Source organism: Pinus tabuliformis, chromosome 3_2 (genome assembly GCF_031772625.1).
Source record: "Pinus tabuliformis cultivar Carrire ecotype Pingquan chromosome 3_2, CPIR1, whole genome shotgun sequence".
Lineage (NCBI taxonomy): Eukaryota > Viridiplantae > Streptophyta > Pinopsida > Pinales > Pinaceae > Pinus > Pinus tabuliformis.
The window spans coordinates 606959284-606973941 of record NC_142302.1 but is presented as its reverse complement, the minus strand read 5'-3'; the positions used below and the strand labels follow the sequence as shown (position 1 = coordinate 606973941).

General features: G+C 40.9%; 1 protein-coding gene across 1 annotated transcript in view; it reads left to right on the top strand.

The window, feature by feature from the left end:
* The first annotated feature begins 1203 nt into the window (after positions 1-1203).
* PTAC7 (plastid transcriptionally active7) overlaps positions 1204-14658 on the top strand; it is a 65705-nt gene continuing 52250 nt past the window's right edge. The window contains exons 1-3 of the mRNA XM_089416733.1: positions 1204-1361; positions 1621-1683; positions 1768-1833. Of these exons, the coding sequence (XP_089272859.1) occupies positions 1302-1361; positions 1621-1683; positions 1768-1833 (189 nt within the window). The 5' untranslated portion in view covers positions 1204-1301. The remainder of the gene's footprint in view (positions 1362-1620; positions 1684-1767; positions 1834-14658) is intronic.

Sequence of the window (14658 nt, the reverse complement as noted above, 5' to 3'; positions counted from 1 at the left end):
ATAGATCCAAAATCAATTTATAACCTACAACCTCAAGATTAAAGGAAATACTGCCTGCCCTATCCTCCTGATTAAAGTAGGCCTTTCCCCCATTGAAAGCACGAATATGACTAGGTATCTTATGTATAAGAAGAAGTTATACAACATGGACACCAAGAGGTTTCCTAAAATTGCTTTTAACTCTAGCTAAAACCCCCACCTTCGGCTCAAGCAAGGGTGGCATAAGTATGACCAGTCTTGGCTAGACCATTGGGGAAATGAGAAGATCATCTTGTAGAATTTGGATAATATTAAAAATATTATTAATTCCAAATTTAAGGAGAAATTGTAGGGAAATAAATAGCTATAAGGAAAAAGGAACTATGCTATGACAAGGAGTTGATGAGCCACGATCTAAAAAATCAAATTGATCTTTATGCCTTAACTAGTGTTTAAAAAAAAAAAAAACATTACCAAGATAAGAACTAGTTCTCATGAGCTTAGTGAAACTAGATGTTGGTCAATTCCCAAAAAGCCATGGAATGAAAGAGTTTATCACTCTTGTGATCCTAAGAAGGTTGAAAATGAAAAACACTTACTTTTAGATTGTCCTCTTATACTTACATTTGATTTAATTTTCAAATATTTGTCAAAGTACCAAGTGCCAACCTTCTTGACCATTTAATTCAACAAAACTATAATGCTTTTTGTTTTTGCCCATAAAAATAACATGTTAAAGAATTAATAAACACATGATTAATCTCTCACCTTCTTAAAAGACCAATAAACAATATAAATCTTAATCTTATTGTACATTAGTTCTCTTAAATAACATATTATTACAAATTTTAAATATTTTATAATCACTTAAATAATTTATCATATATAATTATTATAATACTTATATTTTAAAAAGTAAATATTAATACTTTTATCCTTAATTTTACTTCTGAAACATAATATTTTATCACTAACATAAATCCATATTAAACACTGATTTAATATGAACCAAGAGATCCAATTTCTTTACATACAATTTTTTATTTTTATATGCATCTAAATTATTTAAACATTTTTATTTAAACATTTTATATAATTATTATTAGTGTTATTTTTTAATTTTTAATGCAAATATAAACGAATTCAACTGTTCGATCACCATCCACAGACAATGTTACACATCATACATCTTGGCTAAATTATTTTGTAAACGATATTTTTATTAATAATATTTTTGGAGGGTAAGATATCGTATTCTTATCCGGAAGCGACGAAGTTTGTCAAATGCAGATGATCTGAAAGGCCCACGGACTACCTCGCACATGGAAATGGCAATGGAGATTGGGCTGAGAGCAGGGCCATTTCAGTTCGCTTCATTCTCTGTAAGCTATACTCATTTGTAAACGTTGACCAAACTGTTGGATTTAACCTGTTCTATCTCGTTAAATTGTACGGTTGTCTCCACTCATTTATTCCTTCCTATTTACCCAGAAGACCAGAAACTACTCTCTCTCTACATCAAAGGAAAACAAATTCAGAAATGGCACCCGAAGTTTCATGAAATGCAAGCTGCACATATTCACAAGTTGTTTTTTTAGCATTTTGGATAATGGTTCTGACTGGGGTTCTCTGTTTTGGCAGAGCAATGGAAAGCGAGAGCAGCTTCAGAGTTGCAGGGTATCGAGACTTTCAGCAATGGCCATGGTACCTTCTGAAAACAATGGCAAGCTCATTCAATTTTGCTTCAAAGAAGGGTATTGACTTGTTGAATTATAATTGAAATTTTAGAATAACAGCCAAAACCCCGCAGAAGGTGGAAATGGTGGCAAGAGAATTTGGAGGCGCAGAAGTCTGGTAAGTCTGATGATTTTTTTTCACTTCTTTCCGACTCAATTGCTATCTAAGAAAATAGGGCTTTTAAAAAGAACAAGTTACGTCAGCCAAATAGAGGAAACTGATAGTAAATAGAAAGACAAGGCTGGGAAACTGAATTTTATGTGTCTGGGTTCACGCACCTTAAAACATTTCTATTGTATGTAATGAATATTCCCATGTGGAAAACAAATGTGAGACAGAAATGTGACACAGAATGGTTTATAAGTTAGTACTACATCCACACCAAAAGTTCTGTAAATTGTAAATTTAAAAGTTAGTTTGTGGTGCAAAGGTTTTGAGATTGATGTGATAGCATCTTTCTCACTTTGTTATCAAGATCATTGGTGGTGTCAGTATCATGTTTTGTGGGCTGTTTTAAAGGTTTTGGTTGTTATTTATGATATGTTGCGAATTTATCTTTACTGTAATGACATATTGATGTGATAGCACCTTCTCATTTTGTTATTAAGATCATTGGTGGTTTCAGTGCTATGCCTTGTAAACTGCCTTAATATTATGGTTGCTATCTATGTCATGTTGCAAATGTATCTTATTATAATAACATATTTTCTACATTGTAATATCTTTCCACATTAATACTCCCCATTGGTGATAGCAATAGACATTCTGAAATTACAAAACTAACTAGGGGCTATTTTAGGAAGGGAAATTATTCTGTGCAATTGCCTTGAGTATTGCTATCTGGCTACGAATATTTTTAATGAAGTGTGAATGGTCTGCATGAACCTGTGCAATTTAAGAAAATCACAACCTGTTGAGCAAAATGATGTAACCTCTCAAGCCTATGTTGTAGATGTATGAAAGATTGCATTATCCAACCCTGTGTTGTGAAGACAGACAAACCCTTAAGGCTTAAGCTTATATTGCGCAACTTTGTGTTCATAAGCATTTGATTGCAAATATAGAGTAAGTTGTTTTGCAACCCTTGGTTTTGAAGGCAGAATTGCAACTAGCTTTGCATAAACAACAAGGCATTGATTAATGTGAATGTGGAGGATGAAACTGTAAACACATTAAGTGAAGAGTGTGATATTTAAAGTTGGTGCAATTACAATTGGGTCAGGTGAGGATAAGAATTGGCCGGATGAGAAAAGAATTTACTTTATCTAAACTATAAGATTCATTTAGGATTTTACTAGTCACCGAATAATGTTTCTGACTAGGTAAATCCTGTGATCCAGTGACTCAGGAAAGTGACTGGTTCTTGTAATGTGCTATCTTGATCACAGCGGCAGGTGCACAAATAGAAACTTTTGCCAAAGATCTTCTGGTACTCCTTAATGCGTTGATAAAATGATGCAGATTGTGCTTTCTGATTTTACTTAGGATGTAAGTGGCTGATTTTTAAAGGTCATAAGAGAGAAAGATAAGTGGAATGCAGTTGAGATAAAGGACTTTACTGAATTGTATTAGTGCGTGTCATATCTATAATTTGGATCTATGGATGCCTTGGTAAAAATTCGAATAATGTTAGCCATCCATCATTATCATGCCTGACGCGTTGTATCAGGTGATGTTCTTATTGCTTTGCCTGCTGACTTGTTTGAAGAAATTTTCATGTTTCCCTAAGATTGGATAAAAACTGATGTTGACAAACTTGAACAACATTTTACCAAGGAAAAGTTGTGTAACATTCCCAGAAACAATGACAATCTATTGTAAGATTAGCGAAAATTTCATTAATGATGATCATCGAGTTCCTCGGAATCATCTCTTCATTACAATGAAATTTCAAGGTGTAGATCCCCAGCTTAGGCAACTAGGGTTGAGATGGATGAAGTTTTAATGAATTTTATAAAATAGTAAAAGTTTTGAAGGGAAAAAGAGCCACCCAAACCATGACTTACTTTTTTCACAGGAAGAGGAGGAGATAAATCCTCAAGGAATGAAGGGTAATATTCTTCCAGGCTGGTCTTTTCTATTAACACATAACTATCAAAGATCCATTTAAAAATTTGAGTTTTAGAACACACACCTATATTAATTAAATAAGGTTACAAATAAATACATGAATGCCATTTCAAGGTATAAAAATTATTTTGATCATGCAATCAATTAGTTGAGAAAATCTTTCAATTTAGGAAGTCTCTTGTTGGAGAGAATCTCTCTGTTGAGAAATCTATTAGGGCAGAATTAGGGTAATTTCTCTTAATCTTGACAATTACTTGTGATGTTTTATACATTCTTCTTGATTATTGATATGTTCTTATCATCAAATAGTTGCCAAAATACTTGAAGATAATAAAAGCTATGAACACAAGATGTAGGCACTCAGTCAGGGCAAAACCTCTCTTTTAGGGGAAAACCTAGACAAAATCTCTTCTTCTTATAAAACCAATTCAAAATGAGACATCTATGACTCAAGGCCAAAACAGAGACTTCACCAAGAACCAAGCCAACCAACTAAGAGATCTGCTCCAAAATAAAACAAGGTCTCCAAGTGCAGTGAAGCAAAAAATCATCAAACCAAGGCTCTTCTAGCCTTTCGGTTTCCCATGATGATCTGCACCCTCTTCTGCATTTTTCGTGTGAAAATTCCAAACTGGAACCCTATTGCAACAATTGGAAATTATTCTCCTAATTGTTAATTTAATTTAACAATTTATTTGCTGTTTGCTACAACAAATATTGAATAAATCACACTGCAATCTACACAAATAAAACTGCGGAAGAATAAACGTTGGAAGAAATGCTAGCACACACACATAAAATAACACAATTATTTTTGGACAAAAGTCCCTGGAAAAACCCAACTTGGGAAAACCGGTGCAGCAGCTGAGGGTTTTATTATTATGCAACAGTGAAATAATCTGAGTACAACTGGATGCTGAGACTGGCAATCCTACAGAGAAATACTGGCAAAATCTGGAGAGATTTTCCTCACTCCACAAGCATTCTCCCGGCACAACTTGTCATCAGAATTTCGGCTCTCTGAGCCTCTGCGCTGCTCTGCGTAGCTGGCTGGATGTCTAGCCTCATATTGGACTCTGATGAAGTCGTTTTGCCTTCTGTTGACCAAAAAGATGCTTCTCCGGCACTCTGGGACTCCTTCCCGACCTCTTGGAATTGAAAAAGTAAATCTCTCTAGCAAACCGACTTTGCCTCTAGAGGCTACTGCGCTGCCCTAACGTCAGCCTCTTTGTGGTTGTCTTGCCTCTTTGCAAATGCACTCACCAGATCTGGAAACGTTCCTCCGGCTTCACTGTCTCTGCCCCTCATTCACTGCTTCGATCTCACTAGCTCTCTCTCCGGCAACTGACTGCTGCTACTCTGGAAATCGATCTGCTCGTGAAATCGAATCTCTGAAGTGTATTCTGTTGAAATTTCTAAGTCTAACACGTTAGAAATCCCTACTGCATTATCTGGTTTAATTTCTCCTACTTGTTTATTCCATTAACAAGTTATTTATAAATATAAATACTGAAATAAACACAAATGCAACCTTAACTCATATACAGATCAACAACTGAAATAATTGAGACAAACACACAAGGGACATCGTTATTTTTGGACAATTGTCCCTGGAAAAACCCAATGCGGGAAAATCGGTGCAACAGATATGAGGGTTTTATTATTATGCAGTTTTTGAATACATCTAGGGTGCCAGAAATGGCTCACCCAACAGAGAATGCCCTCGGCAGTAGTACCTCTCCTCGGAGACAGATATTTCGGCTGATCAATCACCAGATGAACGATCCCACAACAACAATGGCAGCTCCTTAGTTGGACAGCGAAAGCTGCTCCAAGCTTCTCTGCTGCTTTGCGTCACTTTGCAGGGACTGCGTCACCCTTCTCGGCTCACCAGCACTCAGTCTGCCCCATGAAAATTCTTCCAGCGCTGCCTCTTGGCTTTGCGTCAGCTTTGCTAGCCTCTGCGTAGCTACTTATGCCCCTGCGTCAGCCCTCAGACCCTCTGTGTCATCCACGTTGGCTTCTTCAGCCTCTGCGTAGCTCCCAGCTGCCTCTACGTTAGCCTCTCCAGGCTTTGTGCTGTCTCTTTGGCACTATCTTTGCCTCTCTGCTATGTATTCTTAGCCTCGTGCCGAACTACTCCTCGCTGCAACAGATCAATGGTTTGATTCTCTCTGCAAACCCCTCTCCAGAAAATCGAACCGACTGATCAATTTTGGTGTATCTCCAATTGACCCTGAAGCCTCCTCTTATAATTTTTTTGTTGACGATTCAACAACCGAGATTAAGTCCCTAATCAATAGCTAAGATTAGATTTGGCTTGATCCATGTCATTTAGAACATTCTCACCTAGTTTTATATTAATACTCATTAATATTTTAATTTTCCTAAGTTTAGACTTAGGAACCCCATTAAAAATATTAATTATTTTAATATCTCTCCAACCAGGTGGAATTTTCCCAAACCATTTCTGGGTCTTGGAGATCTTATGTGCCTTAGCCTCTCCACCAATTTTCATGGCTAGAGCACATCCGATGCTACCACAAATCAACACTCCCTCTTAGCGAGGAATGTGTTCTGGTAATGCTTCACCATGGAAACATCACACTGATCCTCCGCACCGGTACCTGTGTTGATGCTAGGCTTGCTGCATCTCATCATCTGCACTATTGCTTCCTGTACTGCTGCCCATGACATTGCCACTGCCACATCCGTACTGCAACTCCTTCTCAATATGTTGCCCATGTTGCCCCTAACATTGCCATTGCGAATTGCTGCACTGCAACTCAGTTACTGAGAAGTAGGTAACTGATTGCTCCCAAATACTGACATCCCAATCAGTTTAGAAGCCACATGAAACTGAAGCTGCTTCTGCTGCTATATTGTGCTCCCTCTGCTGCTGCATACAACTCTGTGCCTCTCGCACTGCTGCACTCGCCACTGCGCTGCCTCAGATTTCTGCACCCAAGCACTGCCTTGCTGCTCTACTACACTTTGCTCCACCTGACATTTGTCATTTTGCTATTGTCATTAAGGGCTCTCGTAGCCGGATATGATCCAAGAGTTTGGGCACCTCAAGGATCCTGCCACTAGTATGTAGTCCTCTTGACTACAACTCGATGTCTCCCTACCTCTTCTTTAGAGGTGCATGAGCACTCATGGCACAATCGTCATCAATCTTGACCTCTTTCTCCGCCTTAGCTAGAGCTGCCTTGGAGTCAGAAGCCTCTCCCTTGTTTTTCTTCCTTGGACACTGGGATGCATAATGTCCCAGCTCCCCACAATGGAAGCACTTCACCTTGGAGATGTCCTTCTTCTTCCTCTTCCCTTGCTGTCCCGCAGATGCTAGAGCCGCATCCTCCTCCTCCTCTTTCTTGATTCGACTTCCCTTGCCACTACTCCCTGCCTTGGTCAACCTCCTGATCTCTTCTTGGCGAAGAGCTGCCCACATCTCCTCCCATCCTAGAAGAGTAGCTCTGCCCAAAATGCCTTGGACAAATGTCTCCCACTCCTCAAAGACTGCATTCAGGGCGGTCCTCACCATGAACTTAGGATTCGGTGTAGACCCTATGGAAGTAAGTTGGTCACGAATCTCCTGCAATCTGAGGAGGAACGAATCTATCTGCTCTCCCTTCTGCATCTGATACGACCGCAACTGATTCTCTAATAGCATCTTCCACTGCACGGAAGTTCCCTGATACAAGGTTGTCAAAGTATCCCACATCTCCTTTGCTGTGTTCTTTTCAGCAATATGTGGTACGACATGATCTTTGACCCTGTCAAGGATCATGCACTTCGCCCTCGCCATTGCATCCTCATACTTCTCATTTTTAGTTGGGTCGACTGGGATAGCCACGGTTCTCAAGGCAAAGTCCTTGATGCGATGTCGATCCAGGACTGCCAGGATCCTGGCCTTCCAGATGACAAAGTTGGAAGCCCCATCCAACTTGTCCTGATCCCTCAGTCCGTTCACTGCCATTTCAACTCCTCTTCTGGACTCCCTCTGAGTTTCAACTTCCCTCCTGGAAATCTCCCTCTAAGTCCTGATTTCCCTGCTGGAAATCCTCCCGCCAAATGTCGAACCACTCCTCTCCAATCCTCCTTGCAACTGCAACTCGGATTTGGATTTCTTGGCTAGAAATCCGTCAAGGTAGCGACTCCCTCTACCTTGGTTCTATCCCCTTAGGTATTGTTCTGCACCGACAGAAACAACACCCCACCAGCTTCTCAATCACAATCTGCCCACAGCTCCCCAAGCCCCGACAACTGAAGAAACTGAGCCTTTCAGGCTTTGCGCAATCCCAACAATGGCAGAATCTGCTCCTCTTGACCACAACGTCAATCCTTCCTGGTTGAGAAAGATGACCGGGCATTGCGTAGGTCTGATCTGCCCCTCTCTGCCTCTGCGTTGACCCTCCTCCTGGCTCGAAATGATGATGCAGGCCCTCTGCGTCACTTCTTCTCTGCTACTTCTGCTCTGGAACAACGTTGTCTCTCGGGACCATTGCTACTGCTGCAAATTCTTTAGATTACTGCTGGTGCCTTCAGTCCTCCTGTGATATGCAATGCTCTGGTACTATGTTGAAATTTCTAAGTCTGACACGTTAGAAATCCCTAATGTATTATCTGGTTTAATTTCTCCTACTTGTTTATTCCATTAATGAGTTATTTATAATATAAATACTGAAATAAACAAAAATGCAACCTCAACTCATATACAGATCAACAACTGAAATAACTGAGACAAACACACAAGGGACACAGTTATTTTTGGACAATCGTCCCCGGAAAAACCCAATGCGGGAAAACCGGTGCAGCAGATATGAGGGTTTTATTATTATGCAGTTTCTGAATACATATAGGGTGCCAGAAATGGCTCACTCAATAGAGAATGCCCTCGACAGTAGTACCTGTCCTTGGAGACAGATATTCCGGCTGATCAATCACCGGATGAACAATCCCGCAGCAACAATGGCATCTCCTTAGCTGGACAATGAAAACTGCTCCAAGCTTCTCCGCTGCTCTGCGTCACTTTATAGGGACTGCTTCACCCTTCTCGACTGACTAGCACTCAGTCTACCCCACGAAAATTCTTCCAGCGTTGCCTCTTGGCCCAGCGTCAGCTTTGCTAGCCTCTGCGCAGCTACTGAAGCCTTTGTGTCAGCCTTCAGACCCTTTGCGTCACCCACGTTGGCCTCTTCAGCCTCTGCGTAGCTCCCAACTACCTTTGCGTCAGCCTCTCCAGGCTCTGCCCTGTCTCTATGGCACTATCTTTGCCTCTCTGCAACAGATCACTGCCCCTCGCTGCAATAGATCATTGGTTCGATTCTCTCAGCAAACCCCACTCCAGAAAATCGAACTGACTGATCAATTTTGGTTTATCTCCAACTGACCCTCAAGCCTCCTCTTATATTTTTTTTGGTTGACGATTCAACGACCGAGATTAAGTCCCTAATCAATGCCTAAGATAAGATTTGGCTTGATCCATGTCATTTAGAACATTTTCACCCAGTTTTATATTAATACCCATTAATATTTTAATTTTCCCAAGTTTAGACTTAGGAACCCCATTAAAAATATTAATTATTTTAATATCTCTCCAGCCGGGTGGAATTTTCCCAAACCATTTCTGGGTCTTGGAGACCTTATGTGCCTTAGCCTCTCCACCAATTTTCATGGCTAGAGCACATCCGATGCTACCACAAATCAACATATTCTTCATCGCCACATTGACCTCCTCTTATAATCTTTTGTTGGAGCACCAATGACCAAGATTAAAACATAATTGATGGCTAGGATCACCTTGGAGTCGATCCATGTGAGTTTCTAGATCATTCACGCCTTGACTTAATTAATTTTGATTAATTAGCCATATTCCCTAAGTTTAGACTTAGGAAACATTTAAAAACTGGTTAATAATCTAATTAAGTCATGTTTAGGCGGAATTTCCAGAAAAAATTTCTGGGTTTTGGAGATCTCATGTATTCTAGCCTCTCCACCAAATTTCGTGGCTAGAGCACATCCGATGCTACAAAAACTAACACTCCCTCTTAGCGAGGGATGTGTTCTAGTGCTACTGCACACCCTGTAGCAATACCCTGTCTTTGCATCATCTCTTGTCACGCTGTTGATGTCTAGCTACTGCTACCTACCAACCACTACACAACTTTGATATAAGCTGCATCTGTGTTGCTGCTACCCACCAACCACCGCGTAACTTTGATATAAGATGCATCTGTGTTGCTGCTGACCTTGCTGAATTGTTGCCAACACTGCATCTGCACTGCAACTCCCTGTCATATGTTGCTGTTGCAACTGCAACATCTGCAGTTGTAAAGCATCCAAAACACTGAATCAACTGTGATCAGTATAATGCATCTGTCCCCCAAGTCTTTGACTGCTGCTAGTATCTGCACTGTCATTGAAGAATCTGCATTGGTGTTGACTCTGCACTGTGCTAACTGCATTGTTATCAACTCTGCATTGTGCTCCCCAACATCTGACTGCTACTAGTCTCTGCAACTGTCACTCTGGCATCTGACTGCATCAATTGTCACTGACCCATCTTGCTACTGAATACTGTGGGCTCCCGTAGCAAGGTATTGATCCAAGAGGTAGACTCCTCAAAGGATCATGCCCATCTGTAGTGCTCTGGGGCTACAACACCAAATCACCCTACCTCACTCTTGGAGGTATATCAACAAACATGGTGAAGTCTTCCTCCAGCCTGGAGGACAACCTATTGATCTTTGCTGAAGCTGCTTGCTGGTCATGCTTCTCCTCCTTGTCCTTCTTCCTGAGAGGACACTGGGTACTGTAGTGATCGAGTTTACCACTTCTGAAGCACTCTACCTTTGACCGGTCCTTCTTCTTCTTCTTCTTCTGCTTCCCTTGTCCCTGACTGGGACCCTTCAATGTGAGGGCCACATTCTCCTTCTCCTTCACTTGCTACTGTCTGTTGCTGCTGCCACTTATGGATCTCTTTAGAAGAGCTTGCCTCAATTCCTCCTGCTGCAAGTCAGCCCACATCTATCCTAATCTGGTAGCCTGTCTCGACTCTCTGCAATAAGTAAAATGAGCGAACGCTCGACTAATAAGGACCTTTAGGTACTCGACCCCAAGGGAGAGGATGCGCAAGCAGGCTCGACTGTTAAGGAGAGGACCCTTTAGGGGGCTCACTATTCATATGGTGAGGAGAGGGCTCGACTAACAGGAGACTCTATAGCGCATTTGTTAGGGTTATCCCTTTACTGACGTACGCCCCGTACCTGCCCGCTTATATTTCAGGCTCTGGCTCACCGCTTCTCATGTATGTAGGGGGGGCCCAATATGCTTTGGAGAAAGACTTGCCATTCCTCGGAGACACTGTTGAGTGCCAATCTCACAAGCTTTGTGGGTTGAGGCACTGCCCTAACAATTGACAACTGGTCCTGGACCTCCTGAATCCTGGTGAGGAAGGGGTCTATGCCTTCCCCCTTCTGCATTTGGATGAGCCCTAGCTTCTCCTCGAGGTACATCTTCTGCTACTCAGAAGTACCCTGATACAACGTGGCGAGAGCATCCCACATCTGCTTGGTAGTATCTTTACTAGCTATATGTGAAACCACATGATCCTAAAGTCCATCTAGGATCAATTTTTGCGCCCGTGCCATCTCCTTTCTGTATTTCTTCAACTGATCTGCATCCTAGGGAACTGCTACCACTGCATCAATATACATCTTTAGGCCAAACTCATCTAGAAGGAATACATCCTTGCCTTCCAAATGACATAGTTGGAAGCTCCATTCAACCTGTCCTGATCATGAAGCCCAACAGTGGCCATCTCAACAAAATGTCAAAAATCTCCTCTTTCCTTCAGCTCAGCTATTCGCACTCCCTTATGGAGTGAGAAGATTTGCTCATAACGACTGCTGATCTGCAAGGAAAAAATCAAATTTCTTGGGACTAGAAGTTCCCTGAGGAAAATTTTACTTCTTTGTCCCTCTGTGTGTGCTCTACTTCCTTCCAGTTGACGCTAGCTCTGGTGCAAAAACCACTGCGTCCAACTAGAGATCTGTTCCACGAAAATACTGATCTGCTTCCTCTGCCTTTGGAATCACTCGCCCTGGAGAGATCGAATTTGTCTGCCCCTCACTCAGAAAAATAAAATTTCCTCAAGTAACTCGACCTCTTGGCAAAGTGACTATGCTGCCCTTGGGAATTTCAATCTACTGCCCACACTGAACAACTAAATTCCTTCTTTCCTTGCCTCTGAGTTCTCCGGCTGATCAACTGCGCTCTGATACCATGTGAAAATTCCAAACCGTAATCCTATTGCAGCAACTGGAAATTATTCTCCTATTTGTTAATTTAATTTAACAATTTATTCACTGTTTTGCTACAACAAATACTGAATAAATCACATTGCAATCTACACAAATAAAACTGCGGAAGAATAAACATTGGAAGAAATGCTATCACACACACACACATAAAATAACACTGTTATTTTTGGACAAAAGTCCCCGGAAAAACCCAACTTGGGAAAATTGGTGTAGCAGCTAAGGGTTTTATTATTATGCAATAATGAAATAATCTGAGTACAATTGGATGTCGAGAATGGCAATCCTATAGAGAAATACCGAGAAAAATATGGAGAGGAATTTTCCTCACCCCACAGGCAATCTCCTAGCACAACTTGCCTTCAAAATTTCGGTCCTCTGAGCCTATGCGCTACTCTGCGTAGCTGGCTAGACGTCTAGCCTCAGACTAGACTCTGATGAAGTCGTTTTGCCTTCTGCTGACTAGAAAGACGCTTCTTCGGCACTCTGGGGCTCCTTCTCGGCCTCTTGGAATTGAAAACTTCAATCTCTCCATCAAATCGACTTTGCCTCTAGAGGCTGCTGTGCTGCCTCAGTGGCCGCCTCTTTGTGGCTCTCTTGCCTCTCTGCAAATGCACTCACTGGATCTGGAAACCTTCCTCTAGATTCACTATATCTGCCCCTCACTCTGCTTCGATCTCACTAGCTCTCTCTCCGACAACTGACTCTTGCTATTCTGGAAATCGATCTGCTCATGAAATGGAACCTCTCAAGTGTATTCTCCATCACCACATCGACCTCCTCTTATAATCCTATGTTGGAACACCAACGACCAAGATTAAAACATAATCGATGGCTAGGATCATCTTGGAGTCGAGCCGTGTGAGTTTCTAGATCATTCACGTCTTGACTTAATTATTTTTGATTAATTAACCACATTTCCTAAGCTTAGACTTGGGAAATATTTAAAAACTGGTTAATAATCTAATTAAGTCATTTCTAGGCAGAATTTCTAGAAATGATTTTTGGGTTTTGGAGATCTCATGTATTCTAGCCTCTCCACCAAATTTTGTGGCTAGAACATATCCCATGCTACAAAAACTAACATTTCAGACCTAAGGTAACCCTAAAAGCCCTAAGGTTTTCGCATGTGAGAATTGGAAGAGGCAAATTTCAGAGATATGAATTCTACAAGGGCCTTTCCTTCTCCTTCGCTAGTCTCTTCTAGCCTAGATCAGACATTCACATCCTTTTTCCAACTACAGATCAAAAGATAAGATGTGCGTGTGCACTTTTCTCTCAAATGAGGTCGAAGTTCTGCGTTTTTATAACCTTCTAAGATCTTTGTTCTTCCTCTCCAACTACAGATCAAACTCAAGTGTGTCTCTCCTCAAATGGCCTTTCCTTCTCCTTCGTTAGTCTCTTCTAGCCTAGATTAGACCTTCACATCCTTTTTCTAACTATAGATCAAAAGATAAGATGTGTGTGTGCACTTTTCTCTCAAATGAGGTCGAAGTTCTGCGTTTTTATAGCCTTCTAAGATCTTTGTTCTTCCTCTCCAACTATAGATCAAACTCAAGTGTGTCTCTCCTCAAATGAGGTCGAATGATTTTCTATTTGTACACTTTTTCTGGGGTTTGAATGGCCACAACTACGCTAAATTTGTCTGGTCGGGCCGACTTGGTCTTGGAGGCCTCTAAACACTCTTAAACATAAAAATAATAAATTTTCTTGGTTACAAATTGACTGGAAGGGTCTTTTATGTTGAAGAAAGTGTAACTGGGTTTGGTCTTCATAAATGTAATTTTGATCTTTATACTTGTAAAAGAAAAGAAATATTATATTTTTAAATTATAAAATGAGTTTCTTGCTCATTACATAGGTCCAACACATGTTGAAGTGCTATAGGAAAGTCAAAGAGACAAAGAAAATATTAAGAAGCTCTTCTTGAGCATGAGAAAAATATATGAGTCTATAGAAATGTCAAGTAGCCCTCCAAGACTAGCACAATCCTCCAAGACAAGCACAAGAAGAAGTCTGCTAGCAAAACTATGTGAAAGACAGTCATGTCGGACTCAAAGCATATATAGATGTCAAGTCGGCTAAAAAATGAAGTCACAACGGTTCATTGGTTCATGTCGGCTTGCATACATGGACAAACAACTATATATACGTAGCTAGAGTCACCACAAGATCACAGAACTTCGGACAAGTCCTTGCAACTTCGAATGGGTACAGGAAGCGCAGGAAGGAAAAATCTCTGTAATAGTTACAGTGACAACTTCAAACACCTCCATGAAATCTCGGACAAGTAACATGGTGCAGGAACCTCGGATGAAGACATAATTATAGTGTTTTGGTTGGAGAAGGACTCTAAGGTTTTCGGATGGGTATTATAGGGGTATACACTCTCTCACAACCTTGGGATAATTATGATAAGAAGGATCTCACTACTTTGTCTCGGCATACCTTCTAAAGACAGTCATGATCCCAGTTGCAACCATGGTCTCGGTGGTGTTCTAATGAAGATCTTAGTGGTATTGCAACTAGGTGCAACAATGGTGTAACAATA